The sequence below is a fragment of the Thamnophis sirtalis genome, unplaced genomic scaffold, assembly GCF_051295495.1.
Source record: "Thamnophis sirtalis isolate CommonGarterSnake01/CBP01778 unplaced genomic scaffold, rThaSir2_p1.2 scaffold_1, whole genome shotgun sequence".
Classification (NCBI taxonomy): Eukaryota; Metazoa; Chordata; class Lepidosauria; order Squamata; family Natricidae; genus Thamnophis; species Thamnophis sirtalis.
In genome coordinates this window covers 70,229,365-70,248,852 of record NW_028261381.1, presented here as the reverse complement: position 1 = coordinate 70,248,852, position 19,488 = coordinate 70,229,365, and the positions used below count along the sequence as shown (strand labels likewise).

At 42.8% G+C, this 19,488-nt stretch overlaps 1 protein-coding gene across 1 annotated transcript in view; it reads left to right on the top strand.

Annotated features, from left to right (window-relative positions):
* The window catches only part of LOC106548379 (NACHT, LRR and PYD domains-containing protein 3), a 71,398-nt gene that overhangs the window by 32,123 nt on the left and 19,787 nt on the right, over positions 1–19,488 (top strand). Inside the window, exons 5-9 of the mRNA XM_087715692.1 lie at positions 2,963–4,754; positions 5,734–5,835; positions 13,550–13,717; positions 16,246–16,416; positions 18,515–18,682. Of these exons, the coding sequence (XP_087571818.1) occupies positions 2,963–4,754; positions 5,734–5,835; positions 13,550–13,717; positions 16,246–16,416; positions 18,515–18,682 (2,401 nt within the window). The remainder of the gene's footprint in view (positions 1–2,962; positions 4,755–5,733; positions 5,836–13,549; positions 13,718–16,245; positions 16,417–18,514; positions 18,683–19,488) is intronic.

The window sequence follows — 19,488 nt, the reverse complement described above, 5'->3', positions numbered from 1 at the left end:
CGGTAGCAGTCCACAAAACTAATGTGACTTCTCCAGATTCCTTCACAGGTCTGCCAAATCCTCACATAGAAACGGATATCAGAGATCGTGGTAAGCAATGTCCTCTACATCAGAAGCTACATCCTCTCCTAGAATGCAGAGCCTTCAGGGAGAAGTCCATGTAAGATTGCAAAGCTTTCCTGAAAGCAAACAACATTTGCTACAAGTGCTGCTCATCTGTTCCCCACTTTTCCAATGACTGTTAGGTCAGCGTAAAATGCATGGAATGCATGGCACCATAGGCCACAATACAGCTTTACATCAAGGGCCAGCACCATGGACTTTACAACACACTTACAGTGGCTGTGAGGACAACAGGGAAGAAGAATGCATTGCTACAACCACAACATAAATCCATGCAAAATGCACAGAAGTCTGCAAAGAGATTGCAGATGGCAAGTCCTGCTCCAAAATCTGTCTAGTCAGAGTCTACCCAGCAAGCTAAAGGGACAAAGCCATTAAGCTTTATGCCATCATATGTGCCCAAAGTAATAGATCTTTAGCCAGCTAATCCTTCTTTGATATCTTTGGCATTAAAGGCCCCAGTACTTCATATTCCTTAAAAACTTGTGCAGGAATTATGGAGACGGTGGGGAGAAGAGCATCTGGTTATCAAGTCAAAAACATGCCTGACTTTACCAACTCTTATCAAATGCAACCAGATCCCTTACCATAGATCTGAAATCCCTATACCAGATGTAACAATTCATCACGCACATTTGAATTGCATAGCACATCTGATACCAGAGCTCTATCCTCAGGTTCAGGGAGTTTTGCTACTAGGGAGAGATATTTTCCCAGTCCACAAGGCAAGAGCTCAGATCAATGCTCCATACGCTCAGAAATTAGACCTAGGGAGGGTCATTATAGGTGATGTCTGTTTAGGAAGCATGCACAAACCAACCCCTGTTAGCGGCATGCTGATAAGTACATTAGAGAATGGACATCCTTCTATTTTTCAGCCAAGCCACAACCAATTCCTCTTAAAAGAATCACCACACATTACTCATTTGCCATGTCCCTTTATAGGCCCCTTTAGTGACACCCTCGCCTGTGACAATGACCAAGGTCATTTAAGGTGCACAATCTTTCAAAGGATGGAAGGTGACAACCAGGTGGCAACATCTACTGAGGACAAACTCCCTTTAGAAATTATAAAGGAGGGGTTAGTCAAAGAAGATACTGACAACTGGGTCACCCCTCTTCCCTTCAGACCAGAGAGGCAATGCCTAGCTAACAATAAAGAACAAACTATAGCATGCTCCATGCCACAGCCTCCAGAATCTATCTGTGCTATTTTCATACCACAGAATCTGTGGGGAATTCTATGGCTCTAGTGATGCAGCAGCCTACAGCCACACCACAAACATCAGCAAAGATCAAAAAGAAACTGAATCATCCTTCTGCAGTGTCTTCTATATTTGTTCAAAAGGAACTTCCATTCAGTCAGTCACAGGAAGATCCTGACACAAGGTGTGGGACAAATACATCAGAGACTGTTGCATCCTCAGAACAAACTGGTTTCCTTATTTCAGAGCCCCCACCCCCCCCCGCCCCGAAATATGCCAAAGATTCAATTTCAATCATCTAAACCAAATGCAGAGAAAGAAAGAGCATTTCATAGAAGGGCAATCTGCATCTGCGAGTGGACATGGCTTGCAAGCAAGAACTTTTTCTGAAGGAAAAATGTTCAACATCTCACAGATCCTTAATGAATGGAGATTGTTCATCCAACACAGAATCTGACGGCAACCTCACAATAGCAGAAGCAGTGATGTGTCAGCCTCAAAGCCAAGTCATTGTCCAGATACGTTCTGACATGACTCGGGTCCCGTTGCTACAGAATGGTGCTGGATATACATCAGATCACTTCAGCAATTTTAAGGGAGAAGCCAACAATGGGATGTTATATTCCAAACATATATCACTGTCAAGCTCCCAGAAGCCTGATCGGAAACTGCAGTCATGTCATTCTACTGACAGCCATATCAGCAAAAAAGTAATGGCAGCTCACTTAATGCTACCATCTCAGAACTCAAATAGTGGTATCAGTTGATACCAGGCAGGGAGGGTCATGCTGCAACATGTAATCTTTATGTACTGTTGCTGCTCTGTAGTCCCATCAAGTAGCCGGAGGAACAAATACCAATTATATTGTTTTGAAGTTGACCCAACCTTTTTACTCCTTAGCCCACACTCTCAAAACAAGTGCACATTAGGAAGCTAGATTCTATTTTCCTTTAGTAAATTTGTGGAAGCAGAAGCATAAAAAAGAATCCATCTTAATCTGCATCATCCAAGGACAAATTGCATCCCACACACAGAGCATCGCTGGTGAGATTTAGATTACTTGTATTTATTAATTGTTATGTTCAGGAGTAAATCAATACTGCCTGTCTTGTATTTGGTTCTCATTGTATGTATTCCTATTTTCCACAGTTCCACCATATCCTGTTCTTTCAATAAAGCATCCAGATCTATGCACATCGTCTGTTTAATGGAGGATAGGTGGGTTTAGCTACATGTGTAGTGAGGAAAGAACATATATATTATGCTGGTATTAAATTCATTCTAAGAGTATTTAGCATATTCCAAGGGAATAAGGTTTAAAAACCTCTGTCTATCAAAGTCCAAAGAAACATTTTTATATAACCTGTTAGTGTTGAGTGCAATTATTTGAGAAATATTATGTGGAAAAAGAAGCTAATATTTAATAAATAATTATTATTTAATGTATTTAATAACAAACATTTGCTTCTTAAAATCAATTTCTTTTTTGATTAATTAATTGATCCTGTAAACATAATCCAGAATGGGGAGGATGAAGGTGGCTTCAAGGAGAAGATCCATCAACAAAAAAAACCAGTGTGTTTTGCAAGCCTTATTTTTAAAACTTCTAATTTGACTTTTTTTCTTGCTTTAGATTACAGAAGCTATGTTAAAACACAGTTTGAAACTATTGAAGATCCTAATTCTGATCCTGGTGAACGTGTGTCCCTAGATAAGAGATACTCAACGCTAACCATCCTACGTGGTCAACTGTCTCAACAGGAAAGGGTAAATGGAATTCAAGCAATAGGAAGGAAACATACTGAAATTCAAGCAATCAGCAAGAGACCTGAGTCTTCAGCCAAAATTAAAACATTATTTGACCCTATACATGGACTAAATCCAAAAACTGTTGTGTTGCAAGGAGCTGCAGGAATTGGAAAAACTATGATGGCCAAAAAAATCATGTTGGATTGGGCTTCTCAACAATTTTACCCTGATCGATTTAATTGTGTTTTTTATATTTCTTGTAGAGAGTTTAATTGCCATGCAGAGTCAGAAAAGAGTAGCATTGCAGAGATAATTTCAAAACAATGGCCCAGGTGTCATGCTGTAGAAAACTTCATTCAAAACATACTGAAGAATGAAAGGAAGCTTCTGTTCATAATTGATGGGTTTGATGAATTAAGGTATTCTTTTGATCAGGCTGAAGATTCCTGTTGCTCTGATCCCTGGAAGAAGGAACCTATAAAAATTATTTTGAGAAGTTTATTCCAAAAAAAGCTTCTTCCTGAATCCTTTCTTATAATTACAACAAGACCTATTGCTTTGAAGAAACTCAATCGATATTTAGAATATCCACATTTTTTCCAGATATTGGGGTTTTCTGGAGAGAAGATGGAAGAATATTTCCAGAATTTTTTTGGAGATGATAAAGACCAAGCAACTCAAGCTCTCAGATTTGTGCAACAAAATGATACACTTTTCACCATGTGTGTCATTCCCCTTGTGAGCTGGATCATCTGCACAGTGTTGAAACAAGAGATGGAGGGAGGTATAAATCTCCAGAAGATGCCATGCACTCTCACTGAAATCTATATGCTGTATCTCTCCAGCTTGTTAAAGTATCACCACAAAGAATCCGAACAGGATGTCCAAAGAAAGTTGAAAAACGTCTGCTCTTTGGCTGCAGAGGGCATCTGGAAGCAGCAAATACTGTTTACAGAAGAAGAAGTCATGAAGGACAATTTGGTTCAGGATGACTTCTTCCCCCTCTTTCTGAATGAGAACAACTTCAAACGAGATATTCACTGTATTAAAAACTTCAGTTTCATTCACTTAAGCTTCCAGGAGTTTTTTGCTTCTTTGTTTTATGTTCTGAAAGGAGGAGAGCAGCACCATTCTGAAAACCTGAATACAAATTTGCGGGCACTTTTAAAAAGACAAACTTTTGAGGATCCCAGCACAAAGTGTGAATATTTTAGGTCTGAATTTGCAGTAGAATTTCGTTTCCTCTTTGGTTTTCTAAATGAAGAAAATAGAATGAGAGAGTTGAAAAAAGAATTTGGATGGGAAATTTCTTGCGAGAATAAAGAGTTATTATTAAACTGGGTAAAAAAAAACATTAACAGCAAAATTAACGCGATCGACCTGAATTGGATCACACAAGATAAGCATATGCTGTATTTATACAATTCCTTTCATATAAAAATTCATTTGTATTTGGAAAAAGAAATACTTAGTTACTTATATGAGACACAAGATGAGAATTTTGTAAGAGATGCGCTATGTGCTATCACTGAAATAAATTATCAGTGCAACTCATATATGGAATTGATGATCCTGACCTATTGTATACAGCACTGTCAAAATTTGGAGTATCTCTATGTTCGAAGCCCTACATCTATATATCAGGCAGATAATGGATTATTTCTTCCAAAAAACAAGTAAGTATTTTTGAAAGTTTATAATATTTGGGCAATTAATTCAGATTATAATAATCCCACTGCTGTTCTCAGACCTAGTCTCCAAAATATAAATATGGGTTAAAAAATGCCTCTTTAGAATGTGCGTAATAACTTTCAGCAGTTAGATTAGGAATGTTTCAATCATTATATATCCTTTAAAACATATTATGCTCTCTACCAAAATGTGTTCCCTTGTTATTTGTATTGGGCTTCAGTTGCTCTAACTGATTGATCTGGAAGCTCTCACAAGTGCCTGATTCCCTGCTTGCTTTTCTGGCTGATAATCTGTTCATCCCTTTAACCTGGACTCGGAAGATTGATAAAATTATAACAGTGTGAAGGAAACAAGCATGGATTACCCGTGAATGGACAACACACTTTTCTACTAGCCCTCATCCATTCATTACCCTTTGTAATTGACAGGATAGACTAATAAAAGGAAAAAGAAAATACCTTTTTTTCTATTTTCCCTGTCACCTCCTATAGAAAAAATGGATATGTGATAATACTCTTCTCAACTTCACCTTAAAAAAGGCAGTTCCCCCTTTACCTGTTCTACTAATGACCTGTTTTTAAAATAAATGTCAAGTCCTTTCAGTGATTTTGTACAATAACACTTCACTGCCCAAAGTTATTGCATAGGGGAAAAAGCTTTCTTGTCAGAATTCCCAATAGCCATTTGCAGCAGAGATGTTTTCCGAAAATTAAATGGAATATGCATGAAGAGGAATATGCATGGTATGCTTGCATGCATGGGTATATAACATGTGTAAACTACTTCTCACATCTATATCCTGCTACTTAGGACTCCTTAAAATTTCTCTCACTTTATTCATTTTTTTTGTATCTTGGATGCCATCTTAGTTTTAATTTCTTAATTCCTGCATATAGAGCTCCATAATCATTTCATTTACAATATGGTCTTTTTGTACTATTATTTTTCCAATTCTGCAACAAGAGTACATTCACACCGGGACTGGAAGCCATTTAAATTGGATGAAGGATATATGGAAGATTTCTTTAAATCACTGACAAAGCTGAGAAACCTAAGAGTCTTGAGGTAAGAAACTGCTTGTATTTCACCACAGATGTTATTGATAAAGAAACCAATACATTCTTTAGCACCCAGATTTATAATTCAAGATGATTAATAGCCAAGGCAGTTCCATCCAAGACATAGGTTAGGTCATATGGAGATCCCCAAGAATGCAGCATTGTTGCCTCCATATGATGTAATCAGGACTAGAATTGTCTTGTACCCCATTCAAATTGACCCGTGTTTCCACCACTGCCCCTTGACTGATTCACTTAAGAATGCTTTTGTCCTCTTTAGCATATCTTTCAGAATCTTTCAGGTTGGCTTTTTTTTTTTCACACCATAGAATTAGGATATTGTCCTTCTATAAGAAACATGAGAGTTGGAGTTGTTGAAATGGAACAGCTTCATTTTTCAAACATTGTAACACATGGCCTAAAGAGTATTGTGTATTTGGAGCTATAGCTGGCCTCACTTCAAACATACTTCATTTGTCTTCTCCCCAGAGTAGTGTTCCCACCTTGCTACTGGAATAGGAATGGAAATCAGGATATTAGCTTGCACTTGGTTTATGCATTTATCCCTTCAGACAGACTAATATAGGATTACCGTATTTTTCAGAGTATAAGACGCACCTTTTTTCCTCAAAAAAGAGGCTGAAAATCTGGGTATGTCATAAATCGAATGCAACATTTTTTGCCTTCCTGAAGCCCCGCCCCTTCACCAAAATGGTGGTGCATAATCTTATGGAGGCTTTCAGAGATCTCCTGGGGGCTAGGGAGGGCAGAGATGAGCAAAAAATGGGCCGTTTTTTGCCCCCTCCAGCCCCCCAGCAGCACACTATAATTGAATTGAATTGAATTGAATTTATTATATTTCTATGCTGCCCTTTTCCCAAAAAGTGACTCAGGGCGGCTCACAACTCAAGTCAAGGTGGGGGGGGATAGGGGATACAAATAGGGAAAAAAGACATGGACAAACAATACCACAATTTAAAACAACTCAACAGGCATACCATTCGAGTGGGGACAGGAACTCATCAGCCCCAGGCCTGTCGGAACAACCAGGTTTTAAGGGCTTTGTGGAAAGGGTCCGAATCTCCACGGGGAGCTCGTTCCAGAGAGCCAGAGCAGCCACAGAGAAGGCCCTCCTCCGGGTGGTCGCCAGTCGGCATTGGCCAGTGGATGGAATTCGAAGGAGGCCTAATCTGTGGGATCTGATCGGTCTATTGGAGGTAATTGGCAGCAGGCGGTCTCTCAAGTACCCAGGTCCAATACCATGTAGGGCTTTATAAGTGACGACTAGCGCCTTGAAACGTATCCGAAGACCAATAGGCAGCCAATGCAGCTCGCGGAGGGTAGATGTAACGTGGGTGTACCGAGGTGCACCCACAATTGCTCGCACGGCTGCATTCTGGACAAGCTGAAGTCTCCGAATGCTCTTCAAGGGCTGCCCCATGTAGAGCACATTGCAGTAGTCCAGTCTTGAGGTCACAAGGGCATGAGTGACTGTTGCGAGGGCCTCCCGGGTCAGGTAGGGACGCAACTGGTGCACCAGGCGAACCTGGACAAATGTCCCCCTGGTCACAGCCGACAAGTGGTGTTCAAAAGTCAGCTGTGGGTCCAGGAGGACTCCCAAATTGCAAATCCTGTCTGAGGGACGTACTGTTTGACCCCCCAGCCTGAGAGATGGAAAACTTGGCCAATTAGTGGGAGGGAAACACACCAGCCACTCGGTCTTATCCGGATTGAGTGCGAGCTTGTTAACCCCCATCCAGACCCTGACAGCCTCGAGGCACTGGCACATCACGTCAACCGCTTCACTGAGTTGTCACGGGGCGGACAGATACAGCTGTGTATCGTCCGCATACTGATGGTATTTTATCCCGTGCCGTCGAATGATCTCACCCAGCGGCTTCATGTAGATATTAAACAGGAGGGGGGACAGGACCGAACCCTGCGGCACCCCATAATTCAGGGGCCTAGGGGTCGATCTCTGCCCTCCGACCAACACCGACTGCGACCTGTCCGAGAGGTAAGAGGAGAACCACTGTAGAATGGTGCCTCCCACCCCCACCTCCTGCAGTCGTCGCAGAAGGATACCATGGTCGATGGTATCAAAGGCCGCTGAGAGGTCAAAGAGCACTAGGATGGAGGCGTGGCCCCCATCCCTGGCTCTCCAGAGATCATCGGTCAGTGCGACCAACGCGGTTTCCGTGCTGTAGCCAGGCCTAAATCCCGACTGAAAGGGATCTAGATAATCGGTTTCCTCCAAGGACTGCCGGAGCTGAGAGGCCACCACTTTCTCAACAACCTTCCCCACGAAGGGAAGGTTGGAGACTGGACGATAGTTATTTAAAACGGCTGGATCCAAAGATGGCTTCTTCAGGAGGGATCTCACCACCGCCGCCTTTAAAGTGGGGGGAAAGAACCCCTCCGGAAGGGAGGCGGTAACAACCGCCTGGATCCAGCCCCGTGTCACCTCCCTGCTGTTAGCAACCAGCCAGGAGAGGCACGGGTCCAGCACACATGTGGAGGCACTCACAGCTCCCATGGCCTTGTCCACTTCCTCAGGGGTAACAAGTTGAAAATCAATCCAGAGATGATGCTCCAGATTCTCCCCTGGTGCCTCGGCTGGCTCTGCGCAATTGGAATCCAGGTCTGCCCGAAGCCGAGCAACTTTATCCGCGAGGAATTGGACGTATTCCTCAGCTCTACCTCACAAAGGATCACGCGTATCCCTCCTATTCAGGAGGGAACGGGTTATCCTAAACAAGGCGTCTGGGCGCGACTCAGCAGAAGCTATCAGAGTGGCAATATGTGTTCTATTTGACGTCCTAATTGCCCGAAGGTAAACTCTGATGCAGGATTTTCATAGTGCCCGGACTGACTCGGACTTACTGGATCTCTAGCGGTGCTCTAGGCGTCTCTTTTGGTGCTTCATCTCCCGGAGTTCCTCAGTAAACCAAGGAGCTCTCCTGGATCCACTGCCTCGGATCGGCCGTAAAGGCGCAATCCGGTTGAGAGCCTCTGACGCTGCTGAGTTCCAAGCAGCAACCAGGGTCTCCGCCGGACTGCGGGCGAGGGTATCAGGAACAACACCAAGTGCCGTCTGAAAGCCCAAAGGGTCCATAAGGCGCCTGGGGTGGAACCACCTAATCGGTTCCTCCTCCCTACAGTGGGGGTTTGGCCTCCAAAAGTCAAGCCTCAGTAGGTAGTGGTCCGACCATGACAGGGGTAAGTCTCCCTACCCCTCAAACCAAGATCACAACTCCACTGCTCCGAAAGGAATACGAGGTCGAGCGTGTGACCCACCGAGTGAGTCGGGCCCCGGATTACTTGGGCCAAGCCCATGGCTGTCATGGAAGCCATGAACTCCTGCGCTCCATCAGAGTGCTCGCCAAGCAAAGGCAAATTGAAGTCCCCCAGGACCATAAGCCTGGGGAACTCAATTGCCAGCTCGGCTACTGACTCGAGGAGCGAGGGGAGGGATGTTGCAATGCTGTTGGGAGGCAGGTACGTTAACATCAAGCCCACTTGACCCTCGAGGTCCAAATTCACCAGCAAGGACTCACACCCGACAAGCTCCGGAGCAGGGATCCTACGAGGAGCTAGAGACTCTCGGATAACAATAGCCACACCCCAACCCCTTCTCTGGGCTCACGGTTGATGAAGCACCTGAAAACCCTGTGGGCACATCTCAGTGAGAGGGACTCCTCCCTCCGCGCCCAGCCAGGTTTCAGTAATACATGCCAGGTCTGCCCCCTCGTCTAAAATTAGGTCCCGGACGAGGGGAGCCTTGTGAACTACAGACCTGACATTTAGCGACAGCAGCCTGAGACCAGGGTCCTGATTACTCACGCCATCTGGCCTTGGAGTGGGACTAGTAGGGCCGGAAGGAGGGATCTCTGTGACGTAGCGAACCCTCCTTCCCCGGTAATGGCTAGCCCTAAAGTCCCCGCCATATCTGCCCCTCCCTATTAAGACCGTAATGTTCCGGCCCACTCCCGTGTCCGTGGTCCCTCCACCCACCCCCATAGCCCCCGCATTCCCTGGCAGGCCCTTCGAATCAATCATCCTGAGATTTGGAATGGCCCAGATCCCCCCAACACTTCTGCAGAGCGCTCAGTGTGGGGGAACCCAGTTCCAATCCCAAACCTCACATACACACCCAAGTGCTCACTCACTCAAACCCCCACAAGAAATTTAAAAAGTTACAACAATATAATATAAACAAAGGGATTACATTAAGTTAAAAAGGTGGGATCATTCACTCACAATCACACACATTCACACTACATACAAGAGAAATTGCGCAAATATTAAAAAGATGTTAAAGCTAGGCGAGTAGATCCTTACGTAGAAACGTAAGTACGTGGAACGAGGCACAATCTGCCGGTCAAAGCTGGCGAGGTGTAAGGGAGATAGAGTAACCTCTTTCTCTGGTAATCTAATATAAGAGAGGTAATAGTCAAGGTGGCTAAAATAAAGTTCCTGAGATGTTAATGGTAATGACCGGTGATGGTCGTAATAATGGTCATAGTCCGGGAACGAAAATATTAAACTAGGAGTCCAACAGGCCAGGTCCATAAAGATGAACTGGGGGAGCCAGCTAATATAGGTACTAAAGGTGGAATACCGCAAATACCTGGCTTAGATGGAATAAACAGGCACTCTCCCCGTTGGTAGTCCAGGGGTCGCAGTAGGAGGTAATAAAGCTGTCAATGCTGGTAGTCCACAAGCCGTGAAAGATGGTAATACTGGCAACAGTTGGAGCCAAGATAACCAGTCCAAAAGTCCTAGAAATATACTTGAGGGCATATTCCTTATAAGCCTCTATAAGGCTATACATGCAATTTTCTTTACAAAAAATGGGCCCATTTTTGCGAAAAACGGGCCAGTTATTTTGCTCGTTTTTGACCCTCCTCCAGGAGCACTCTGCAAGCCACCCCAAGGCTCTTCATGGCTTTTATTTGAAAAAAAAACCGGGCCCATTTTGATGAAAAATGGGCCGTTTTGGGGAGGTTTGCAAAGTGCAAAAACTTTTTTTTCCTTTTGGAAAGCTGATTGATGCAAATAACTGATTGATGCGAATAACGTGGATCAAATGCTGTGCCAGCAGGAACAAAGTTAAGTGCTGTAGATTGTCAGCGATTTTCTTCTCCAGCACATGGATATGCACACCTGGAAACATCTACCTATCTACCTACTGTACCTACCTACTCTCTCTCTCCCTACCTACTGTATTTCTCCCTTTCTCTATCTCTCTCTCTCTCCCTCTACCTACCTACCTAACGACTGTATTTCTCCCTCTCTCTCTCTATCCCTCTACCTACCTACCTACCTACCTACCTACCTACCTACCTACCTACCTATCTCTCTCCCTACCTACCTACCTACCCCCCTCTCTCCCTACCTACCTACTGTATTTCCCCCCCTCTCTATCCCTCTACCTACCTACCTACCTGCCTACCTACCTACCTACCTCTCTCTCTCCCTATCTATCTACTATATTTCTCTCTCCCTTTCTATTTCTCTCTCTATCCCTCTACCTACCTACCTACCTACATACCCCCTCTCTCCCCCTACCTACCTACTGTATTTCTCTATCACTATTTCTTTCCTCCCCCTTTATCTACCTACCTACTTTTTTTAAAAAATTGCCTCTTCAAAACCTTTGTGCGTCTTATACTCCGAAAAATATGGTAATGCCTTTTGGTGTTGATTAGAGGCAACAGTTTTCAAATCCACCCTCTGCCAGGGTTCCAAGTAACTATCATTAGTTTTCACTATTGTAGGCATCTGAATTCAGCACTGTGTCTACTCTATGAGTTCAGAATGATTTGGTTACATGCCAGCAATGGTGGGTTGCAGGTGGTACGCCCTGGTACGGGCATACTGGAGCCTCCCTGGAGCACTGGGTACTGTTCCAGTATGGTGCTCCGGAGGGCCCACCTGCCCGCCTGCACTCCTTACCTGCCTTTAAAGTCTTCGGCGCTTCCGCACACGCTATGTACAGCACCTACGCAATGCTCCGCTGAGCAGCTGAAGTGTCACGGAGGCTCATAGAGTCATCACTGGACAGTAAGACTGCATGTGTCCATGTGGATGATGCTGGGCCCGTTCCAACCGTACCAGTTGGAATGGGATCTGGAACCCACTGCTGCATGCCAGAGACATATTGTCAGAAGTGCCCCAATTTGTTTCCTTAGGAAAGAAAGATCCTCAACTCCATTTAGGTGAAGTGATAGGTTCTTTTACTAAAAGATGTTGGCTGTAGTAGGTTCAGGATAGAACTAAGGTTCCCATGCAAAAAGATTGCCCTCATCCGAGCCTCCCCCCATGATCAGTCTGTCACCAGTCAATTAAGATTCACCTAGCTGTTCACAGAACGCTGAAATATTTGGGTTAAACCAAAATCTTTCTCAGGCTGTATGACCTTGAGTGCTGGCACAAACACTCAAGAGCTCCACTGTTCTTTATCAAGCTGTCATTCCCTCCTTCCACTTTCCACTTTACCTGGCCATTATTGGTTAACTCTCCTCCCCCATTGGTCCTTTGACAATTCTGTGGGTAACTAATGGACTGGATGGTCTAAACTGGCTTGTGGCCATGGCATCTGACTGTTTAAGCTACCATGCTTGACTTCAAAGTTCCTATAGATCTGCTCATCATGTTATCTGATGAGGATGATGGGGAAGAATTACATTTAAAGGCTCTAGAGACTATAGTCTTGGCCTTGATCATTTTAGTCACAGAGTCAATGAGTACACCCTGGTTGAGTCAGTTCCAGTAAGCCCCTAGGATGCCTTCACTTCTCCAGTGACAGCCTCAAATAGAGCAGAACCTGGTAGATCTGAGAAATTTGGCAGGGACAAAGGCAACCTGCAGAAAACCCAATACTAAGAAGAAAACTGCCACAGTTGCATATTGGGTGGAATATCAGTATGGTTGACTTATTGGCCTCACTCCCTGAGACTAAATTCTGAGAAAAATATTTTAAGCCTCAGGTGACTCAAGCTTCCCATCACCAGGTCTCTTATCTTTTCTCCTTGCATCTCTTACTTGTGATTCAATTCCCCATCTCGACTTGTGCCAAGCTTGTAGCTATCTTGATTATTGCCTTTGTATCATATTGGACAAAACATTTTTTCAAAATTCTGTCTGAACTTGCATGTCACGGGATTGTGGAAGGCATCCCGCTTGCTGTCTTGTTGGTTGCCAAAGGCCGAGGACAAAGAATTTTATATATTCTTTTTTGAAAAAGATGGTGATCCCATCTGTTGACCCATGACTAACTAAATTGTGGGAGTGTAGTTCATTATCTAAGTTCACTTCATATTTTAAAAGGATATTGGATTTAGAAATCTATTCTGTTTGGAATACAGATAAGATGACAACTACATACATGAAATTGTGCCAAATCCAACATTAGTGTTTCATAGTTCATTTTTTACTTTGATGTATAATCTACACACTATTTATAGGATATTTTTAATATTTTATTTATTATCCTAGACATAAAATATTTTAGATTTGTTGATTCCCATATCTATAATTTTTATTGAGTGCAATTATTATCTATTCATCGATTTTCATATATCTAATTTTGTAATTGTACTCTTTTTCTTTCCATTCTTCTTTAAAAATTATAATAAATACATCATAAAAATAAATAAAATGTAAACCGAAGCAGAAAGTATTATTCTAATTCTTCTGAATATTTACTGCACTTTCAGGTTGGAAAACTTGCATGTTACAGTATCCTGCAGATTGCAACTTGTTGAAGTCTTTAGGAAAAACCAGAAGTTGAAGGAATTAAATTTTATCTTTGAAGATACAAATCACAGTGCAGTGGAATTGTTGTGTTCGGCGCTCCAACGTCCATGTGAAATAGAAACACTGGAGTGAGTGATCAGTATTTTTTTTTCAGTTTGACATGAAGCTGGGGGGAATTGGAAAACAGATTCAAGATTCAGAAAGATCTTGAAAGAGTTGAGCTTTGGGCCCTATTGAACGAGATGCAGTTCAGTGGTGATAAAACTTAGGTCGTACACTTAGGCAGGGAAACCAAACACACTTGTATAGAATAGGCTGTATTTGGCTCAACAGTAGTGATTATGAGTGGGATGGTGGCTCACATGATAAGACGCTGGGCCTGCACACCTATATGGACTAATTTATATGATTATATGATAGATAATAATCCTCTATAGAACTGTATCAGTAGCTCCTTGGGCAATCTGAGCTTTCTGAATTGATGGTGGAAGAGCATTTTTATTGTGTCTTTTTAATGATGGTTCTGATATTAGGTGTCCATTTCAAGTCCTGGGAGATTAAAGAACCCTGAAACCCAAAGGTCTCTACTGTTGATACTGTGTCGTCTAATATTGTAAGAAGTGGTAGAATAGGAGAGCTTTTGCTAAAATGCCATCACTCTGCTAAATGCCTAATTCCTTCAGCACTCTCTTAGTTCTAAATATATTTTGTAGTAGGGCTGTATTGCTATTATCCTTCTCATCTTCTCACCCTTCTCATGTTTTTCAGCCTTCTCATCTTTCTCAACTTTCCTACTTTCTTATCCTACTAGTATCTTATGTTTTATTATTTGTTTGTATCTTATGTATATAAAGATTGTATATTATGATTTATGATCTGCAACTTACAGGTATGTACACGGAGAGCTTAAATACTGGAAACAAATTCCTTGTATGTCTAATTACACTTGGCCATTAAAGAAGGTTCCTACTCCTACTTCTACCCCTAAATTAACAGTTAACAGAACTAAGTGTCTGTAGCCTATTGAGGAAATAAATGAGGGGTGATGTGATAGCTGTCTTCTTGAGAGGCTATCAAAGAAAAGAGTGTGTCCAAATCATCTGACGGCAGGACAGGAAGCAGTGGTTGGAAGCTCATTAAAGAGAGATCAATCTGGAACTAAAGATAAATTTCCTGGCAGGAAAAAAAATTAATCAATGAAACAGCTTGCCTCCTTGAGTTGTTGTACTTCATCCCTGGAGGTCTTCAAGAACAGAATGGGCAGCTATTTCCAGGATGCAATAATGTCTCCTGCTTTGAGCAGGGGTTGAACTAGAAGACCCTGAAAATCCCTTCCAGCCTTATGATTCTATAAAGGCTGTGTGTTTTGTTTAAATGATTCTAATGTATTTCTCCTTTTATGTTTATCCTTGATATTGACGGAGTTCCCCATTTTACAGAGAGTTATTTGTTATGATTAGGAGCTCTAGAACTGATGTCACGTTTGAATGCTGGCTGGACTCTTCTCCCTGGATTTAATGGAGGCCAAGCATAGCTGTTATTTAGTAGTTTAAAACTTGTCATGGATCTGCCTTCAAATGCCCTGCTGGCATGAGTTTGGAGGAGGAGAGTGAGTTTGAGTTGGCAGAGGAAAGCACGGAACTGAGTGTTTGGGGATTGGGGCTCAGAAAGTGCTATTTTGGTGGAGCAGCCTCAATTGGGCCGATTGGGCGAGCAATAGGTTGAAGCCAAGTGATTCAAGGCATCGCTGCAGCAAGTTAGCCAGGTGAGTCTCCTGGCGAATCTTCAAATGAGGACTGGGAGCAACTACCACCAGTTAGCAATGAAGAGGAGTTGGAGTCCACACCTCCTCCCAATCCAAGGACAAGTAGAGCAGAGTGGAGACAGGCACAATGCCAGTGAGCTAGACTACTCACAAGAAGCCAAAGTCACCTCTTATGAAGTACCAGTATTGCCTTTTAATCCTGATCTGAGCAGTGCTAGAGCAACCTACCCAGTGCTGTGCCTTGTGTGCTTGTGCCATATATCCTGACTCATTCGACTTGTGAACTGTTTTCCTGGACTTCATGTGTGCCCACTGGACTTAGTTACCCAATGATTTTTGCTGTGCTGAGCTCCAAATCTGAATCTGTGAAATGAGGATCTATTTTTTTTTTTGGGGGGGGGGGGTTGTTGAATAAACACCTATAACCTCTTGATGTATTTTGGGGGGGGGGGGAGCCAGGCAGCATAAAACCTGTGAAGATCAATAATTTTTCTATTTGAAACATCAAAGCCAAAACCAGAATAAATAGAAGGTAGGAAAATACACAGAGGATAAAAAATATAATATCAGTAAATAAAGGATTTACAGTAATAATAATATTTAAAAAGAGTTCTTCCATTCATTTCTTCATTAAATGTATACAGTTAGATTTATATTTCTAAGAAAATTCATTATAAAACTCAAAATATTAGTACTGATATTGATCTCATCAATGTTTGTCATTGTTCCAAAAGCAAAAGTACCTGCTTATGTTTTGGAAATGTATTCTCGGAGAGGCAGTTGTATTATCACAAACATCCATATTCTCTTCAGTTTCCCCAAGAACTGAATGTTTATATCTATCTTTCTTTTCCCATAAATAATTATAACTTTTGGGATTTATACCTGCAGGCTGAATGTAAAGGGCATGACCCAAAAATGCAGCATGGATCTTGCAGATATATTTTGGAGAAACCAGAAATTAAAAGAGTTAAAGTTGTATCTCTACAATATAGATGACAAAACAGCACACATGATGTTTTGGGGGCTTCTACACAGAAACTGTAAAGTAGAAAAACTATGGTAAGTGATCCAGGGAGAGGCAGTTCAGTTGCTAAACATAACCATATTCTCTTCAGTTCCTACAACAATGTAGCCCATGCTTGTTCTCCTGTGCACTGCTTGGCCACACCCCTCTGGCCGGTCTAGTTCAGTTTTTTAACTCAGTCCAGCCTTAGAGAGTCACAAATAATTTTTCTCTAGGCAAAAATTATTTAAGTGATTAGTTGTTTTTTTTTACTAGAATCTGTAGCTAAATATTTTTAGGCTTACTTGAATTGTGGATTGATTGGAGGTGAGTGTGCTGGTTTCCCCACTCCGCCGGCTAGAACTGCCACTACCCTGAGATGATTAACCGGCAGTAGGGTGATCAATGGTTGTTGTTGTTTTCTTTGGCGTTGTGAATGGAATTGTCGGTTCCTGTATGGCGAGCTTCCTTAGCAGCTGGAGTTGTTGTCCGATCACTCGGACTAGCCTCCTTTTGTTGCGCAAGTCCTGGCCACCTTATTGTGTCTGGGCTTGCAGGGGCTGCAGCGAGTTTTCCTATCAGAATTTTTGGGAGCCAGTACGCCATTCGCACTCTGCTCTGTGTCCGCTTTTTGTATTTTGCACCATTTTATTTTAGTGATGGCCACCATTTTGATTGATAGGCTGCCATTTTGAAGCCTTCTGCTTACTGAGGCGACTGGTTCTTTTGGCACCAGGAAGTTGAATGTTGGGTCAATGCCTTTGCACAGTTTGTCTCTGCTCGGTGCGGCACGGTTCTCAGGAATGGGCCTGCTTTCCATTCCTGCACCAAGGTGATGGTCATCTACATGATTCAGGCGGCAAGGTGTCCTTCCACCACGCGGATTTATAATGGCATCTGGGCTGCATTCTGCAGATGGTGCAGATCTTGTCACATAGTTTCCAGATCAGCTTCTGTACCACAAATATTGGATTTCTTTTAAGACGGACTGGATAGGGTTCTGACTCCTAACACTCTTCATCGTCAATTGACTTATCTACAGTACTCTAAGTCGGCAAGGGCCAGACTCTTGCTCATCATCCTCAGGTGTGAACCTTCCTAAAAGGGGTGGTGAACATCAGACCTCCAGCAGTTCATCGCTTTCCCAACTGGGAGTTGCCTATCATATTACAGGCCCTCACATCCGAGCCATTCGAACTGCTTCGCACCATCAGTTTATGACTGTTTTCCTCATGGCCATCACCTCGGCCAGGAGGGTATCAGAACTGGCAGCCCTCTTGGTTTGCCCAGATCTCTGCATTTTTCATACTGACAGAGTTGTAAACTTCTGTCCGCGACCGACACATCTGTGCGAGAGAAGATGGCACCACATTGATGTAATCAGGGCTCTATGCCGGTATGTCAAGAGAACAGCGGCCTTCAGGAAGACGGAATCGTTATTCATCACCTTTCAATCAGTGACTATGAGTCAGAAGCTAACCTCTAACATAGTGGGGCATTGGTTAAAGCACATGAGATCCATGCCAGGCATATTACAGCCCACTCCACTCAGAGTGCGGCTACCATTGCTGCCTGGGCAACACAAGCTTCCGTGGAGGAGATATGTAGGGTGGCGACTTGGTCATCTCCATCATCAAACATTATAAACTGGACGTGTTTGCCTCCACTAAGGCATCGGTTCAGCGACATGTACTACAGAGGGTCATTGAGGTTCCTGAGACCCTGGACCAATCCAGTACCCGCCCTTAGATCCATATGCTTTGGCATATCCCATGCTTGGATTCACCAAGCGGTGCATAGGAGAAAGACCATTGACTTACCTGAATGGTTGTTCTGTGTGCGCCACGGGAAAATCTAACTCCATCCTTGGGCAGTTTGGTCCAGGGTCTCTGGGGAGGCCTTACCTTCTAGTTGTGTTTTTCAGAACTTAACCTTATTTCCATCTCTCAGATCAGCTGCGCCTTTGTAAAAAACTGAACTAGACCGCCCAGAGGGGCATGGCCAGGCCTTTTTTTAAACTCTGTCTCAAGGCAAATGGACAAAGTTAAACCCATGCTTAGATTCTCCGGTGGTGCACATAGAACGACCAGTCAGGTAAGCTAACTGTCTTTTCTTAAGAAATAATTTTAATTGTTTTGAATCTTTTTTTTATAGGCTTAGTACCGAGTTGACTGAATCCTGCAGCTGGCGTGTTGCAGAACTATTTAGGAAAAGCCAGACAATAAAACAGGTATGGTTGGTGCTAAGTTATTCAAATGAGCAACGATTCAAAATGATATGTGAGGCGCTTCAAGATCGACACTGTAAAGTAGAAGAGCTCTGGTGAGTAATCATGTTTCTTTTTAAGTCTGATGTGCATTTCTCTTGAATTCTGGAAAAGTATTTAAGGAAAAGGAATTAAAGGTTTGATGTATAACCACATTATCTTCACTTACTTGTGTTTTTTAGATAGAATTCTATCTAAAAATAGTCAAAAAGGCATTAAGATGACCTCCAAGATTTACTAGGAGATTTAAGAGCTGTGTTTCTTCTGACTGCAAAGATACCTTCTTAGCTGTTAAGTGCTGAGAATCTGTTTGAAGGATTACTTTTTTTCTGAGATCTATTCCTGGAGAAATAAACTTAGTAATTTATAAATATTCTGCCAGTTTTGCCATCATAATCACTTCAGCCTACTACACTGTATGCAGAGAGGAGGGAGAATGGGAATTCAGGGAAGGGGATTGACAGGATGACAGGAACCAGAGGTGCCATTCTGAAACAAACTGGTGGAACAGACTGGCAAATCCAAATGTGAATATGGAATGCAGAAGTCTACCAAAGAATCACCAAACCATAAGACTTACACAAACACAATTTGAATAGTAGGGAAGATTTATGAATAGTCAAGGGGGAGGGTCTGGGTGAAAAGTAAAAATCAGGATTTATGCAGAAAAAGTCAGTTCCAGCTTTGCTTACACTGTAAACATTTGTTTACTAGCTTCCTTTAATACAGTAATGATCTGTAGAAGAGCTATAATGGTGTAGTGGTTAGAATGCAATAGTGCAGGCTACTCCTGTTGACTGCTGGTTGTCTGCAATTTGGCAGTTTGAATCTCACCAATCTCAAGGTTGATTCAGCCTTCCAT